At 34.9% G+C, this 15,705-nt stretch overlaps 1 protein-coding gene across 1 annotated transcript; it reads right to left on the bottom strand.

Annotated features, from left to right (window-relative positions):
• Positions 1-2,036: 2,036 nt before the first annotated feature.
• LOC133811958 (B3 domain-containing transcription factor VRN1-like) lies at positions 2,037-5,303 on the bottom strand. The gene is made up of 7 exons (XM_062246243.1): positions 5,068-5,303; positions 4,025-4,445; positions 3,675-3,874; positions 3,309-3,594; positions 2,835-2,978; positions 2,582-2,751; positions 2,037-2,420 (listed from the first exon to the last, which is right to left on the bottom strand). Exons 1-7 carry the CDS (start codon positions 5,167-5,169, stop codon positions 2,316-2,318), a joined length of 1,428 nt encoding a protein of 475 aa, XP_062102227.1. The 5' UTR covers positions 5,170-5,303; the 3' UTR covers positions 2,037-2,315.
• Positions 5,304-15,705: the final 10,402 nt, after the last annotated feature.

Here is a 15,705-nt window from a genome sequence, read left to right as displayed (position 1 = left end):
ATACACAACAAGAACAGTATGAACAAAAAAAAAATAACAAAATGGAAAACAAAGATCGCATACTTACACAATAATGGCGATTGCAGAGAGATTGTCGATCGAAGAAGAGGTTGCAAATAAGAACTCACGGACTCGAACAAACCAGGGTTTCTTTGGCTGAGAAAACATGCACAGAATAGAAACTTTATAGAGAGGTCTCTGGTTTCGTTTTTCTTCTTTTCTCGCTTTTGGTGAACGAAGGTAAAAAAGAAGATGAAGAGTGGGGTCTCGTATATATAGATGGAAAAAGGGGGGTTAATCCGGGGCATTGAATGAAATCCTTGCTAGATCGGACGGATGGGGATCAAAGACAAGATGGCACCGAAAAGGTGCAGACGGATGATCGTGGGCATGTTTCCAAGGTACTCAAGTACCAAAAATGAGCAATACCCAGCTGACGCGTGTCCATTTCCAAAAGTGTGACGGTACAGTTCTCAAAGAAAGTAGTTCAAAAGTTTCCTTCTCTTAGGATTCGAACAAATACTTTTGAGGGGGCAAGATGTTATACCCAGATTTCGAGCTATGTTAAATATGACCTTGAAAGGTGGATTCGCAGCAAGTGGACTCATAAGGTTTGACGTATGCTCCAGGATTGAATATCGAGCCTGCAAGTCATAGACGACCTCGAGTATGGTGACCTCGAAGTATTCATGACCTCGAAAGATAGCTCCGGAAACGCATCCATTCTCTGGGATGACCTCGGACCAGGGGTCCCGAGCTCAACGCACATACTATCTCGAAATCCATGTGACATCGGAAGATGTCTCTAGCTCGAAAGATGACGGGAAACCTGGGAAGCTAAAACCTTGGAGATGTATGATAACCACCTTGAATATCTATAAGTGTTGTCCGTACGAGATGTAATCCTCATTTATTACTGTACATCTCCTAGAATCGTGGGATATTATTTGGTCAGTTATACGTCCCCTGGTCTTCAGGGGACGTTTCCTTTTATATCTGATTATAGGCATTTAAAGCCATTAATTTTATTCACAAAAAGAGTAACTACCCAAAATATGTGGGATAGTATTCTGCAGCCTTCTCTATAAATAGAGGGGTCATGCACCATTGTAATGGTCCGAAATTCTGAAGCTTGAGAGAAAACTCTGAAGAATTCATGCTTAAGAATTTTCAGAGATAATCTTGAGTTTAATAACAGAGACTCGTGGACTAGGCAGATTTAACTGCTGAACCATGTAAAAATCGTGTGTTTATATTGTCTTATTTCAATTGGCCATTATCAATTATTGTTTATGTGCTCTTCTTTCACTGTTTGACGAAAAACGGCGTTAACATTATTATTTTTCTTTATAAGCTTTCTCTCTCCATTTAGTATATATTTATTATTTTTTTTTCTTTTTCAATTATTTTATTTTACTTTAAGTAATAAAATATGTTTAAAGATATAATATTTAAATGATGTAAAGAAATATATAGAGAAGCTGATGTATGGTATAATGTAAAACTTAGAGATAAAATAGAAAAATGTGTGTTTTGATGAAGTATTTTAAAGGATGGAGTAGAGCACCCATTGTGAGTGCTCTTAGTGATATGTAAAAAAACATACTTTTGTTGAGTTGACTATTGCATTTATATTTAAACAAATATTTTATATAATATAATATTTTATTAATTTGTTTATTAAAAATATATTATTTAAATGACGTAAATTTGTATAGTATAATATGAATGTGTGAGGTAAAATAAAAAAATGTGATATTTTAGAGAGGTATTTTGAAGTAGAGTAAAGTACTCAATTTATTAGCACCCCACAATTAATTTCTTCCCCAATGAATAAAAAGTTCATGAGAGGTAAACTTTTCAAAGTAATGAAAAAGCAATCTTGATACATATATAAAATCAAGGGTGGTACTTGAAAATTCGATATGCTATTTTCATGTGGAGAAATTTTACTTGGGTGTGGCTTAAGAGTATCATAAATTCACAAACATTTACCTGTAAAACACACTTCAAAAGCAAGTTAAAGCAACGAAAAAAAAACCATTCAACAGGGTCATGCTGACCATTCAAACGCTAGCTATTAGCTATACTAACTACATATTATATGAGTGGCATATTCCTTGCTCCCAAAATGATTCTTATGATTTGCACAATTACAATAGTTACTACTCTTGAGCCAAACCACTTTGTCTAAATATAGTCACTTTCATCTCAGGTTGATTCCTCTTGATCAGCTCAAAGATGCAGACATCACTTGGCTGAAGATAGTTCTCTCTTGCAAATGCAGCCCATCCAGCAGAAAACTTATAATCTGATCAATAAACAATTAACCTCACATGCCAATATTCCTCACCAACCCAGAGAGTAAAAGTTTTTGCATTGCCCTCCAAATAATGCCTTCCAAAAGTCGATGGAATATACTGCATGAGGAAGAATTCAAACTACTTTCATTACTAGTACTCTCTTGATGATGTGAAATTTTTCAAGAGAAGATAATCTTGATACAAAGATGTCATGATAATAATGTGTATGTCACTTTATTCAAAATGAAATGTATGAGCATCATATATACTCTACATACCAGTCTATGTCCATGCAATTGAGTTGATCGCACATTCACTTGGAAGTAAGGATTTTTTGAGAAAAATTGGCTGGCTGCTTCAGAAGCTCTGCTAAGTCCTGAAGATGAAGGCCACTTGTGAGTGCCTTGATTTCCAGTATTGGCTTCAGATTTCAGCTTCGTAAACTTGTCTGCATTAAATTAATAAACAAAGTGTAAGCTGATATTCTTAAGAATGTTTGACATTATATTCTTGAATCATACATAGACTTACAAGGTTCAACTATTTCTTTCTTTGCAACTAAGTCCTGTGAAATAATGCTTGCTTTCTCATACTTGCTAGTTAAAGAAGATTCAACTTTCACACAAGGGTTTTTCTTCGGCTTGGACGGTGTAGCTTCTCTTCTCTTATTTGCAGCTGAAAACAACACATGTCTATAGGTTAATACTTTAGCCATACATGCATACAATTATATTGGCTAGGGAGCATTGTTATAACTATATTGTAACAGCTTTGTTCATAGTGGATTGTTGAGGATAATGCTCAAACTGGATGTAGGCAAAGTTTACTTTGCTGAACCAGTATAAATCTGGTGTTTTCTATGTGTTTGATGTTATTTCCCTTTTAAATCCTCTTTATTTCTGTATTGTTCATGTTATTTTGTTGCTGTTTTTCTAATTCTAAATTGCAGAAAGATTAGAGTCTAGGTTGTTTTCACAACAATTATTATAGAGAGTTCTTGTTTACCTGGTAACATAGAGGAATTTGCTGCTCCATTTTTATAAAAAATAACTTCGAATAAGATTATGCCAATGCTCTTTCTCATAACAAAGACACAAACATCACCTACTTTCAAATCATTGTCCTGAGCAAATGCCCTCCAACCGCACTCGAATCTGGTTTTTGAACTTCTTCTACCCTTTCTACTATAATACTTAACAGACCAGGTCCTCCCATCCTTAACCTTAAGAATCACATCTTGATGCTTACTGATACTGAGGAGGTAATCTTTTGCAAAGAGAAATGGTATAACCTTGACAAAAGATGAAAAAGAATAAAGTCAATATGAGAAAAAATTTCAAAAGAGGAACTTGTAAGAAGCTTATTAATTACCATTTTATACGCTGATCCAACAAACGATGGTTGCATGGGAACAATGAAAAATGGGTCATTAGATTTGAAATCTTTAGCTCTCATGAGAGCTTCAGCCTTTTCTTTTCCTCCCAACCTCTGCTTCCTTGTAAAATTTTGAGGTTCCATCCACCTTAGTATGGAAGATTCTCCACATATTTTATCTGACAAATCAAACTTCACTGAAAACAGATTCAACAAATTAGTCAAAACATACAATAAAAGTTTAAAATTACATGAAAAATATAACAAATGCTACACTGTCATTCATTATTTGGTTCCTCAGAACAGCTAAAACTATATGGCTTCATAAGTTTTAGGATGATCAATACCTTCAGATTTACCATAAGGACTAGTTTTCATTTGCTTGTGGGACCGAGAACATGGTAATGGAGACTTGTCTCTGGTTTTAGGATACCATGAAAAGTCTGAATCTTCAGTAGAAGCATCATCTTCATCAATATCAACATATTTCTCAATATGGTTAGGATTAAAAGGATAATCTATCTCAACAGTAGTATTGTCAAATATGATAACATTGAACTGAGAGTTCCCTTTGTATCGAAAAACTAAGAGGTTTCCTCGGCCTAAAGAACAATGTTCAGCAAAATTATTCCAACCCTTTTCTATCCAAACCTTTCCATCACTACTTTTTGTCAACCCTACCTCCCATCTTGAGCCACATGGAAGCTCAAGAAATACTTGACTCGATAAGGAGCCACAATATTTCCTCCAAAATGTCTTAGGAATTTGCTGCAAAAGGTAAGATCAAAATAAAATATAAACAAAGATAAGTTGCCACTTAAGTTACCGGATAACATAACTACATGAGTCATGACTGCAGCCTAAGAAAATACCAAACTATATATGTATTCGTATATGTATATATATATTCCTCTACATAAAATCTAGACATGGTGCCATACAAATTAAAGGCATTTGACGTGATGATGGCACCTTTGGTTCTGGAAATTTGAGAAAGCCTATGGTAGGAAACAACTTCATGGTAAAGGTTTACAAACATCATGTTGCAGAAACTATGATCATCAGTACTAAAAATTATAAATCAACACATCACAAGACTCACTTTAACATGTTATCCTCTTATATTTGGTACATTGACAATAATTCCAGGCTCGAAAGTAGGCACATTTCAGACAAACTTGGTGAAAGTAAAAAAGAAAAACTATACATGAATAATACAGAAACTATCTTGTGAACTCATGTAAAGTAAAAGAACAATTAAAGCTAATATTTTCATTTCTCAAATTTAGAAAAGGTACTACAAATCACAACTATACATATATGTCAAGCAACATTGCGGAAGAAGACTATCTGTTGAAGCTTCAACAGAGAGAGTACGTAGTATACTTACTAACTTGTTCCCAAAACTTTGTTCAAGAACAATCCTGAAAAAATGTGGAAAAGTGGGAGAAAACTTTGTCTGAACCTTGGCTCTTTGGCTAGCACAAGCCATGGTTAAACAACTTTTTATGCTCTGAAACAAAAAACCTTGGTTAGAACCCTCTCAAGCACTGATCTACTAAGTACAAGGCAAAGCAATATCTGTCAGCTCCCAATGAAAGGGCAAAAGCCAAAGCTTAGAGCCAGAGCCTCACCGGCCTCCTTACCGTCTTCCTTTCTTGTCTTCCTTTCTTGTCTATTACATTTATTGATCAGGCCTCCTTACCGTCGTTTTATTTTCTTGGTTAAACTTTTCTTTTTACTTTTGTATTTAGCAGTTATTACGAGCCATTTACCTGCTTGGAGAGGGAAATTTGAATTTGAATGCTCCATAATTTTTATAATTAAAAAAAAATGCTATGTATATTAAAAATTTCAAAATAATGTTATTTTTTTGGCACTTTACCCAAAATACGTTTTCCACTTCCTCCTCACTTCTCATTTCTCTCTTCTCTCTTCCCTCTTTCTCTCTCTCTCTCTTATTTCACTCTCTCTCACCTCACAACACCACCACCACACTAAATATTATATTTCGAACAGATTTGGACATAATTTTTGGGTTTTTTTTGCGATTTTTTTCAGATCTGAAACTTTGAAATATGTAGAAAATCGACCTTGCTCGATGGTGGTTCGATGGTGCTCGATGCCAGCTCGATGAGACCTTCAAAATCATGATTTTTCATGAAAAAATGACTTTGCTCGATGGTGGTTCGATGGTAGCTCGATAGTGGTTCGATGGTGCTCGATGCAATTCTTGCAAGAGACATAATTTTTCACTCGGGTGTCCGTTTGAGATGATTTATTTTTGGTTTTGGGTATTTTTTCAAGATCTACACGTTTGACATGTTTATATGCACATTTGTGAAGTGTAACACTTGTAAAAAATACAAAAGTGCAAACATACCTCATGTTTAAGACATCTTTTGGTAAATTTTTAAGTTTTAAACTTCCAAAATGTGCATATGAGTATGTTAAACATGTAGATCTTGAAAAAATACCAAAAACAAAAAAAAAATCACCCCAAACGGACACTCGAGTGAAAAATTATGTCTCTTGCAAGAATCACATCGAGCACCATCGAGCCATAATCGAACCACTATCGAGCAAAGTCGTTTTTTCATGAAAATCTCGATCTTGAAGGCCCCAGCGAATGGTTTCTCGATAGTGCTCGATGCTAGCTCGATGAGACCTTCAAAATCATGATTTTTCATGAAAAATGACTTTGCTCGATGGTGATTCGATGGTAGCTCGATAGTGGCTCGATGATGCTCGATGTAATTCTTGCAAGAGACATAATTTTTCACTCGGGTGTCTGTTTTGGGTGATTTATTTTTTGATTTTGGGTATTTTTTCAAGATCTACGCGTTTAACATACTCATATGCACATTTGGGAAGTTTAAAACTTAAAAATATACCAAAATATGTCTTAAACATGAGGTATGTTTGCACTTTTGTATTTTTTACAAGTGTTACACTTCACAAATGTGCATATGAACATGTCAAACGTGTATATCTTGAAAAAATACCCAAAATAAAAAAAATCACCCCAAACGGACACCCGAGTGAAAAATTATGTCTCTTGCAAGAATTACATCGAGCACCATCGAGCCACTATCGAGCTACCATCGAACCACCATCGAGAAAAGTCATTTTTTCATGAAAAATCATGATTTTGAAGGTCTCATTGAGCTGGCATCGAGCACCATCGAGCCACTATCGAGCTACCATCGAGCAAAGTCATTTTTTCATGAAAAATCATGATTTTGAAGGTCTCATCGAGCTGGCATCGAGCACCATCGAACTACCATCGAGCAATATCGATTTTTTGCAGATTTCAAAGTTTCAGATCTAAAAAAAATCGTAAAAAAAACCCAAAAATCATGTCCAAATCTGTTCGAAATATAATATTTAGTGTGGTGGTGGTGTTGTGAGGTGAGAGAGAGAGGGGGAAGAGAGAAGAGAGAAGAGAGAAGAGAGAAATGAGAAATGAGGAGGAAGTGGAAAGGGTATTTTGGGTAAAGTGCCAAAAAATAACATTATTTTGAAATTTTTAATATGCATAGCATTTTTTTATTATTATAAAAATGATCAAGCATACAAATTGAAATTTCCCCTTGCATATTACATAAGTACCATTATTAAATAAATTTGGTACTTATTAAATAAATTTATTTTTATTGCCTAAAATGACAATATATATAGTTATAAATATTTCAAGAAAATACTATTTATAGAATATATATATATAAAGGGAATTTCTCGTAGAGGCTTCACTTTAAGCCCTACCAGTGGACTCTCAGTGTTCTCGACCTTTGAACAGTTTTCAGGGTGATTTTTTTTATGACAGTGTATATTGTAACTATTTAGAGTATCAACGCTTTTTTAGAAAATTTTGAATAGTTTACCGTACCGAAAACTAGATTCAAACATGTTGTTGCACGTGTGACTAATTTTTTTTATGTGCGTAGAAAACAACATGTTTGAACCTAGTTTTTGGTGCTGCAAACTATTCAAAATTTTCTGAAAATTTGCAGATGCTCTGAACAACTACAATATACACGCTCATAAAAAAATCACACTGAAAACTGTTCACGAGTTAAGAACACTAAAGAGTCTCACCGGTAGGGCTTAAAGTGAAGTCCCCATAAGAAAATTGTCCTATATATAAATATACTTTATCCATAATGCGGTTAAGAGTTATTTGCCGATTGGCCATCATCCATCACAAACATAAAGAGGCATTTTTTTTGAGGTCGTGAGCTTCTTACTATTGGCCCAATGTGCTTTTAAAAGATGTTTTGAGCTTTTGCAGCTCCAAAAACACTTTTGTTGGTTGGTAACTATTGAGTTTCAGTTTTTACCTTTAAAAAATTATTTTAATAGAAGTCAACTTTAGCAGCTTTCAAGTAGAAGCACAACCAAACATGGCCATTAAATATCTCGTAGCACTAAAATAGAGAAATCTTTAAAATATGAAGTTAAAGAATTTGTGATAAAAGTGTGCTCCAACAGTTCCTTCATTTTGCGCATGTTTTACATAAAGCTACTATACACGCTTCACATCTAAAGCATATTGCAGATGCTTCATACTAGATTTTAATAATCTCTCTCACATTCCCTTTTCCTCCCTTCTATTCTCACGTTTTATGCTATATATTAATTTACAAGATAATGACACCTTTCTAGTTCATTAAAAATATTTTATAATTATTAAATATTTTATTTTTTATTTAATTTATTTTATAAATTTAGATTAATTTAAAATATAATATAATTATATAACTTTATATATGGGTATATATTGCAAATATTAAAAGATATGGAGATATTATTGATATTTAGAAAAAATATTTGAAATAAAAAATATATATTAAAAAATATAATATTTAAATGATATAGTAAAAGAAATAGAGAATTTGATGTATGGTGTAATATAAAATAAAATAAAAAATATATTTTGGTGATATATTTTGAAAAATATAGTAGAAGAACTGCTCGGAGTGATCTTAGATGGAGTGCTCTTAGATAGAGTATTGATCATGGTAATTTTGTCTTCATTGCTACTGACCATCCAATTATTTTTGGTGACATAAAGGTGTGTGATTTGATTACCAGTGATAGTCAATGGAACTTACCTTGCATTCATTGTTTTTATCCTTTCATATACAAAAATTGTACGTATTCTTTGAGTTTTCATTTAATGGAAGATCAATTAAGATGGCACATCTTTTAAGGAAGTTCATACTTCCTCAACTTCTGGTTAACATCTCGGTGGTGCAAACACTACTAAAAAAGGGCTACAGTGTTGTTTCTTTGTGTTGGTCCATGTAATGGTCCAACGCAATTTTTGTATTAAGGACGATAGAATCGGTGCAAAACTGACACTACTGCACATCAATTATCAACTCATCATTTATAACTTAACTGACGCTAAATGCATTTAATCAAACACATGCATTTTGATTATATTGGGGATAGCGTCGGTTATCAAACGACGCTAACTGGGCAATAGCGTTGGTTATGAACTGATGCCAGTCCAAGACTAATACCCTCTTATCTCCTTTTCTCTTCAAACTGAAAGTCGAACCAGCGACGACGCAAGGCAAACACAGCCCCTCCCATGGCGAACCTTGCCCTCCCGACCCCCGAAACCTCCCACACGAGTCTCCGCTACCCCCTCCCAAGGTCGAGTGCTCCCCCACCCTTCTCGACCTTTTCTCGAACAACAACGACTAGGAGGATCTCTCCACGGCCTCCCAAGTTCGAGTGCTCCCCCTCCCCCACAGTTTTGAGACCCACCCACGGTCTGCCAGTAATTTTCTTTTAATAATTCATTAGTATATATATAAATTAATATATAGATATATAATAATATGTTGGTATTTGTGTTAAAAATTGTAGAATTAGGATAAAATTAAGATTAGGGTTGTAGAATTAAGTTTGTAAATTTGAATAAAGATAAGTTAGTTTGTGAAATTGAGATTTTTAATAAAGTTAGGTTAGTTTTTAGAATTGGAATTAAAATTGAGAATTGAGATGTGAAATTATGAAATTGAGAATTTGAGAAATTAATAGTTAGGTTAATTTGTTGTTATGAGAATTTAGAAATTGAGAATTGTTAATTGTTTTTAACAAAGTTAGGCTAATTTATGAGAATTGAGAAACGTATAGTTGTATGTATAGTCTTTAAGATAATTATGTAATTATTTATAATTGTTAATGTTTAATTGTGGTTAGGTTTGACTTTTTTTTGTCATTGATTGGAATTGGTGGTGATCCCATTTGACGGCTAAGAATTTATCTTGGACGAGGTAATTCACTGAAACTTTAATAATGTATATATATATTGAAAGATATAGTTATATTAAATTTAATAGAATTTAGAATTAAAAACGATAGGTTCTTAGACTGTGTGTTGTGGTGATATAAGGTTGAAATTATGCATGTTATTGATTGTTTGATATTTGTATATTATATGTTGTGTACTTTTTGAAATTAGGAAATGTTGTAGAAATAGGGAAAATATTACCATTTTCACAGCATACTTCAATATAAACTCTCTTGGAATTTTCTACAAAGCAAGGAAGAAGAAGTCGAAAATTCCAAATGTTAGCTTTATTATACAGTTAAGTATCATGTACGTACGTACGTGATCTTATATATCATCTTGCTTCAGTAGAGATTAGCTAATAACAAACAATAAACTATAAAGAAATATAAGAGATATATATCTTTTCTATATAAAAAGTGTAAATGAGGGAAATTCTTAGTTTTTAAGGGTGAAAGTTTATATACCTGTGTGTGACAACTTATTGTCGAATAAATCTTGTAGTAAGAGTTTCCTGTGAAAGTGTGTGGAGTAACCGGAGAAAAATTATTAGACATTGTTGTACGTACATTGTTGATGTTAATAATATAAGTTTTATTAATATGTAAGGGTAGTTTAGTCTTTTAGCCTCTCATTATTTTGGCTATATATTTTGTTGCTCTTGTACTCTTATTTTTATCTCTTTCGACATAATGAAAACCTAGCCTCCCTTTTGATTCTCTCTCAAATCTCCTTTGTCTATTTTGCAAAATTATCATGGTATCAGAGCAATGTTCTTGAGTACCCTCGATTTGGTTGCACTAGGATTACAATCTCGGTGATTTCACACTTTGTTCTGTCTATTTGGATTTCGATTGTTCATCATGCCTAGCACAAAAGATGATTCGCTTTAGTCCATCAATGTGCAATTGAATGGGCAGAATTATTCGTATTGGCATTATGTTATGAAAATTTTCTGAAAGGGAAACGTATGTGGGGTTATGTTTCTGGAACTTCCACGAAACCGAAGAATGATAAGGATGAGAGCTTTGCAGAACAGTTGGATCTTTGGGATACCAACAATTTGAAAATCATCACTTGGATCAACAACTCGGTTCAACAATCAATCGGTATCCAATTGGCGAAATATGAGACAGCGAAGGAAGTTAGGGAGCACTTGGAAATGTTGTATACACAGTCTAATTTCGCAAAGCAGTATCAGTTGGAGATTGACATTCGGGCCCTTCAACAGAATAGCATGAACGTTCATGAATTTTATTCTGCTATGTCTAATCTGTGGGATCAGCTTGCTTTGATTGAATCAGCGGAGTTACGGGCATTTTCCCCTTACATTGCTCGGAGAGACACACAACGTCTGGTTCAGTTTTTTATGGCTCTTCGAGATGAGTTTGAAGGTCTTCGTGGAACAATCCTGCATCGCAGTCCTCTTCCGTCGGTTGATTCGATGGTTAATGAGTTGTCAGTAGAAGAGATTCGCTTGAAGTCTCGTGTTGATAAAGGGGGGGGGGGGCAGAAAAAGGGATTCCTCCTTCTCCGAATCCCTCTGTCTTTGCAGTTCCTCATCGGCCAGCCTCCAACAATCAACACAAGACTCAAGCCAAGGTTGGCTATGACGAATGCAGTTTTTGCAAGCAAAAGGGACACTGGAAGGCTCAATGTCCCAAACTGTTGAACAGGGCGTAATCACCGAATCAGTCTCCTCACTGGAAATCTGGCAACCAACCTCATTGAGCTCTTCATTCTATGTCTTCGAACATGGCAGCTATTGTTCCACCTGCAGATTCTGGAAGCACTCCTAGTACCTCGATTGCTACACTCACAGAGTAGTTTCAGAAGTTCATTGCCTCGCAGCCACACGCCATGTCAGCCTCATCACACATAGGTTTGCCTTCTAGTAGTACAACAAGTATATGTTCCTCTATATGGGTCCTTGATTCTGGAGCTTCACATCATATGTCACCTAATTCCAATTCCTTCTTGTCCATTAAATCAGCACCCTCTGTATCTGTCATGACCGCTGATGGCACTCCCATACCATTAGCAGGGATTGGCTTGATTTGCACTCCAAAAATGTCATTCTTTGATGTATATTATATTCCAAATCTTACTTTGAATCTTGTCTCTGTTGGTCAATTATGTGACTATGGTTTCTCATTTATTTTCTCTAATTCTTATTGTTATGTGCAGGATCCTCATTCCAAGAAGCTGATTGGGACAGGCCGTAGGCAGGGGGGGCTTTACATTTTAGATGAGCTGAGAGTTCCTGATGTTGCAGCTTCTAGTGTCGATTTGTCTTCATTTCGTTTAAGTTCGTCTTCGTCTAGTTTTTATTTATGGCATTCTCATCGTGGACATGTATCTGGTTCACGTTTAAAGTACTTAGCTTCCACAGGAGCATTAGGAAAGTTACAAACCCATGATATTTCAGATTGTTGTGGTTGCAAATTGGCAAAATTTTCTGCTTTACCTTTTTATAAGAATGTTTCTATTTCTCTTGCACCTTTTGATTTGATTCACTATGATGTGTGGGGGCCATCACCCGTTCTAACAAAAGGTGGATCACGTTACTATGTCTCTTTTATTGATGATTATACTCGTTTTTGTTGGGTCTATCTTATGAAACATCGTTCTGATTTCCTCGTGATTTATCATATGTTTTGTGCTTTTGTTAAAACTCAACATAATGTTGTTATCAAATGTTTTCGATGTGATCTGGGTGGTGAATATACCTCCAATCGTTTCTCTGAATTGCTTGCTTTAGATGGTACCTTACATCAAACCTCTTGTACCGATACACCAGAGCAAAATGGGGTTGCCGAAAGAAAACACAGAAACATTGTTGAAATTGCTCGTTCTCTCTTATTGTCTACTTATGTTCCTAGTGAGTTCTAGGGGGAAGCCATTATGACTGCAGTTCATTCAATCAATAGAATTTCGTCATCTGTCACTTCAAGTATGTCTCCCTTTGAAAAACTTTATGGTCACGCTCCTGATTATTCTTCATTAAGAGTCTTTGGTTCCACATGTTTTGTTCTCTGTCCTCATGTTGAACGTAGTAAACTTACTTCTTGTTCCGCTCTTTGTGTATTTCTTGGTTATGGTGAAGGTAAAAAAGGATATCGATGTTATGATCTTGTTAGTCAAAAACTCTACGTTTCTCGTCATGTTGTGTTTCTTGAGCATATAACTTTCTACTCTATTCCATCGGACACCCCCAATCTACACAAATCTGATCTCACTCGTATTGATCCATTTGATTCTTGTACTGTTGATACTCTTAACTCTGCAGATGTCGGTTCTCAGATTGTTGAAGTCCCTTCTGTCCCTACTACTGCCCAAGATGCTTTTGAGATTGTGGATCCTGCTCCTCCTCCTCGCTACCCTCAAAGAATTCGTAAGTCCACACAGTTACCTGATTTTGTCTACTCCACTTATTCTGATTCTTTCTCTTCTTTTTTGACTTCTATTCACCAACTCTCTGCGCCCTCTTCCTATAAAGAGGCTATTCTTGACCCTCTTTGACAGCAGGCAATAGCTGAAGAACTCTTTGCGTTTTACAAGACAGGTACTTGGGATATTGTTCCTCTTCCTGTGGGGAAGCGTGCTATTGGTTCCCATTGGGTTTACAAGATCAAGACTAAGTCTGATGGGACTGTTGAATTAAAAATCTGAGACTTTTCTTGAGCGTGTATAACGTATATATCAAATCTATGGTTGGAAATAATATTAATTAGTTTGTACGCGTGGTTAATTAATAATAATAATGTTTCTTGAAAATGGTAATTAGCATACGCAGAGTCTCTCATTTATTATTTGTAAAACGCAAATATTTTACTGGTTCACTACAAAAGTTATTAAATATAAGTTAGAAACTATTTGACAAGGCACTGCGCATGCTTCTACTTATTATGAGACATAGATTTTGTATTAATTTTTTTTTATGTTTTGTATCAATTTACATCACTACAAGAAAAATACTTTACAACGATGACTGTAGATCAAGAAGTCGTTGCTGTAGGTTTAAAGCGACGACATGTCGTCGCCAAAACAACGGCACTGTAGGTCCGTATGTGTAGCAACCTACAATAACGATAAAACGCATTCGTCATAATAGTGTTTTACTACAGTGACGACATGTCGGTCGCAGTAGGAAATCTTTTTTTTTTGTTGGACTAGAATATTGCGACGACATTTCGTCGCTGCAGGTGGTTGCAAAATTTAAAATTTTGAATAAATATATAAATATAAAATTTTCATCTTAAAAAATATAAATATAATCAAATTAACAAACAAAAATACTTTTAATAATCAATTAAGTCTTTAAAACGAATATGAAAAAAATTAATACTATCTAAAATAACTAATCACACACCTATAAAATATAAATTAAACATACATCAATCACAAAAAAAAAAAAAAATTAAAAACAATACCCAATGGAGAATCTCTACAATCTGAGCAATACCCAAGGGCGGATTCCTCTGTATCTGAAAAAAGAAAAGAACAAAACAAACATCAAAAACTCAAAAACTTATTATTACCAAAAAATAAATAATCACAAAAACATACACACATATACTAACAAAAAAAATATTTTAAACCATAAAATACAAAGAAAATAGAATTAGATTACTAAAACAAGGCAAAAATGGCAGCAAAAGGCTTTGATGGACGAAGAGCTCTCGGTTTTTCCAGAAAAATTTGCAGAAAATGAAGAAGAAGGCTCAGATTGGGGGGTTATATCGACTGACTCTATAGGGGCGACCAGTCGTCGCTAATATCAAACTCACTGTTTCACTCAAACAGTGATACCCTACAGTGACAATAGATAAGTGAATAGTCCACGAATCCTGCCACATGCTACGCGTCTACCCTACAGCGACAACATGTCGTCACTATAAGCAGTAAAATTTGACTTGAATTTTTTGGCGGTTCACTTTCCCACGTTTTTTGGGCCCTATTGCGACGAAATGTCGTCGCGATAGAGTACAAAATAACTGACCAATGAATTAAATTAGATTCTATAGTGAGGGAGTGAAAATAGGCAACCAACTCTTGGCGGTTAAGTTCCCTCCCTATCCTACAGCGACGACATGTCGTTGATCTAAAATAACATATTTCCCTCCTTTTTTTTCCACGATGACTCTACAACGAAGACAAGTCGTCGTTATAGGGGGTGCAAATAAGCAACCAAGTCATCGTTTTAGACAAACATATTTCCCTTTTTTTTCCAACGAAGACCCTACAGTGACGACATGTCGTCGCCGTAGAGTCAGTTCCCGATTCTAGTTCCCTCCAAATTCCTGGTACCGTGTCATCGCTGTAGGGTATCAGGAATTTGGAGGATCTGGTCGTGTGTTGTTGACGACCTCATCGTCGTTGTAGCTTATTTTTATAATAAATTAAAAAAAAATCGTGGATTTTGACTACATACAGCGACGACTCCAACTTTGGATTCGTCGCAATAAATGTCGTCGTTGTAGAATCTTTTTCTTTTTCTTGTAGTGCATGCTCAGATTTATTTCAAGGAAATGTATATACACTTTCTTCTTCTCATTTGGTTCCCCTGTCAATGCGTTTATCACATTCACATTTATTGTATGTGTTTGGTGTGCTGAATTTAATTTGTTATTATGTGGTGTTGTGCACTCAAATCTTAATTATGAATATGATTAATCCATGAACCAGGCCTCCTTAATTAATTTAATGCTAACTGTCATT

The sequence above is a fragment of the Humulus lupulus genome, chromosome 1 (genome assembly GCF_963169125.1).
Source record: "Humulus lupulus chromosome 1, drHumLupu1.1, whole genome shotgun sequence".
NCBI classification, from domain to species: domain Eukaryota; kingdom Viridiplantae; phylum Streptophyta; class Magnoliopsida; order Rosales; family Cannabaceae; genus Humulus; species Humulus lupulus.
This window is presented reverse-complemented; position numbering and strand designations above follow the sequence as displayed.

Bases quoted from the DNA above. Each gene is read 5' to 3' on its own strand.
- LOC133811958 (XM_062246243.1), bottom strand. From the start codon at position 5,169: ATGGCTTGTGCTAGCCAAAGAGCCAAGGTTCAGACAAAGTTTTCTCCC. The intron at 3,595-3,674 runs GTAATTAATAAG...TCTTTTGTCAAG, and splicing joins TTGGATCAGCGTATAAAATG to GTTATACCATTTCTCTTTGC. The intron at 2,752-2,834 runs GTAAGTCTATGT...AATTTAATGCAG, and splicing joins GAAAGAAATAGTTGAACCTT to ACAAGTTTACGAAGCTGAAA.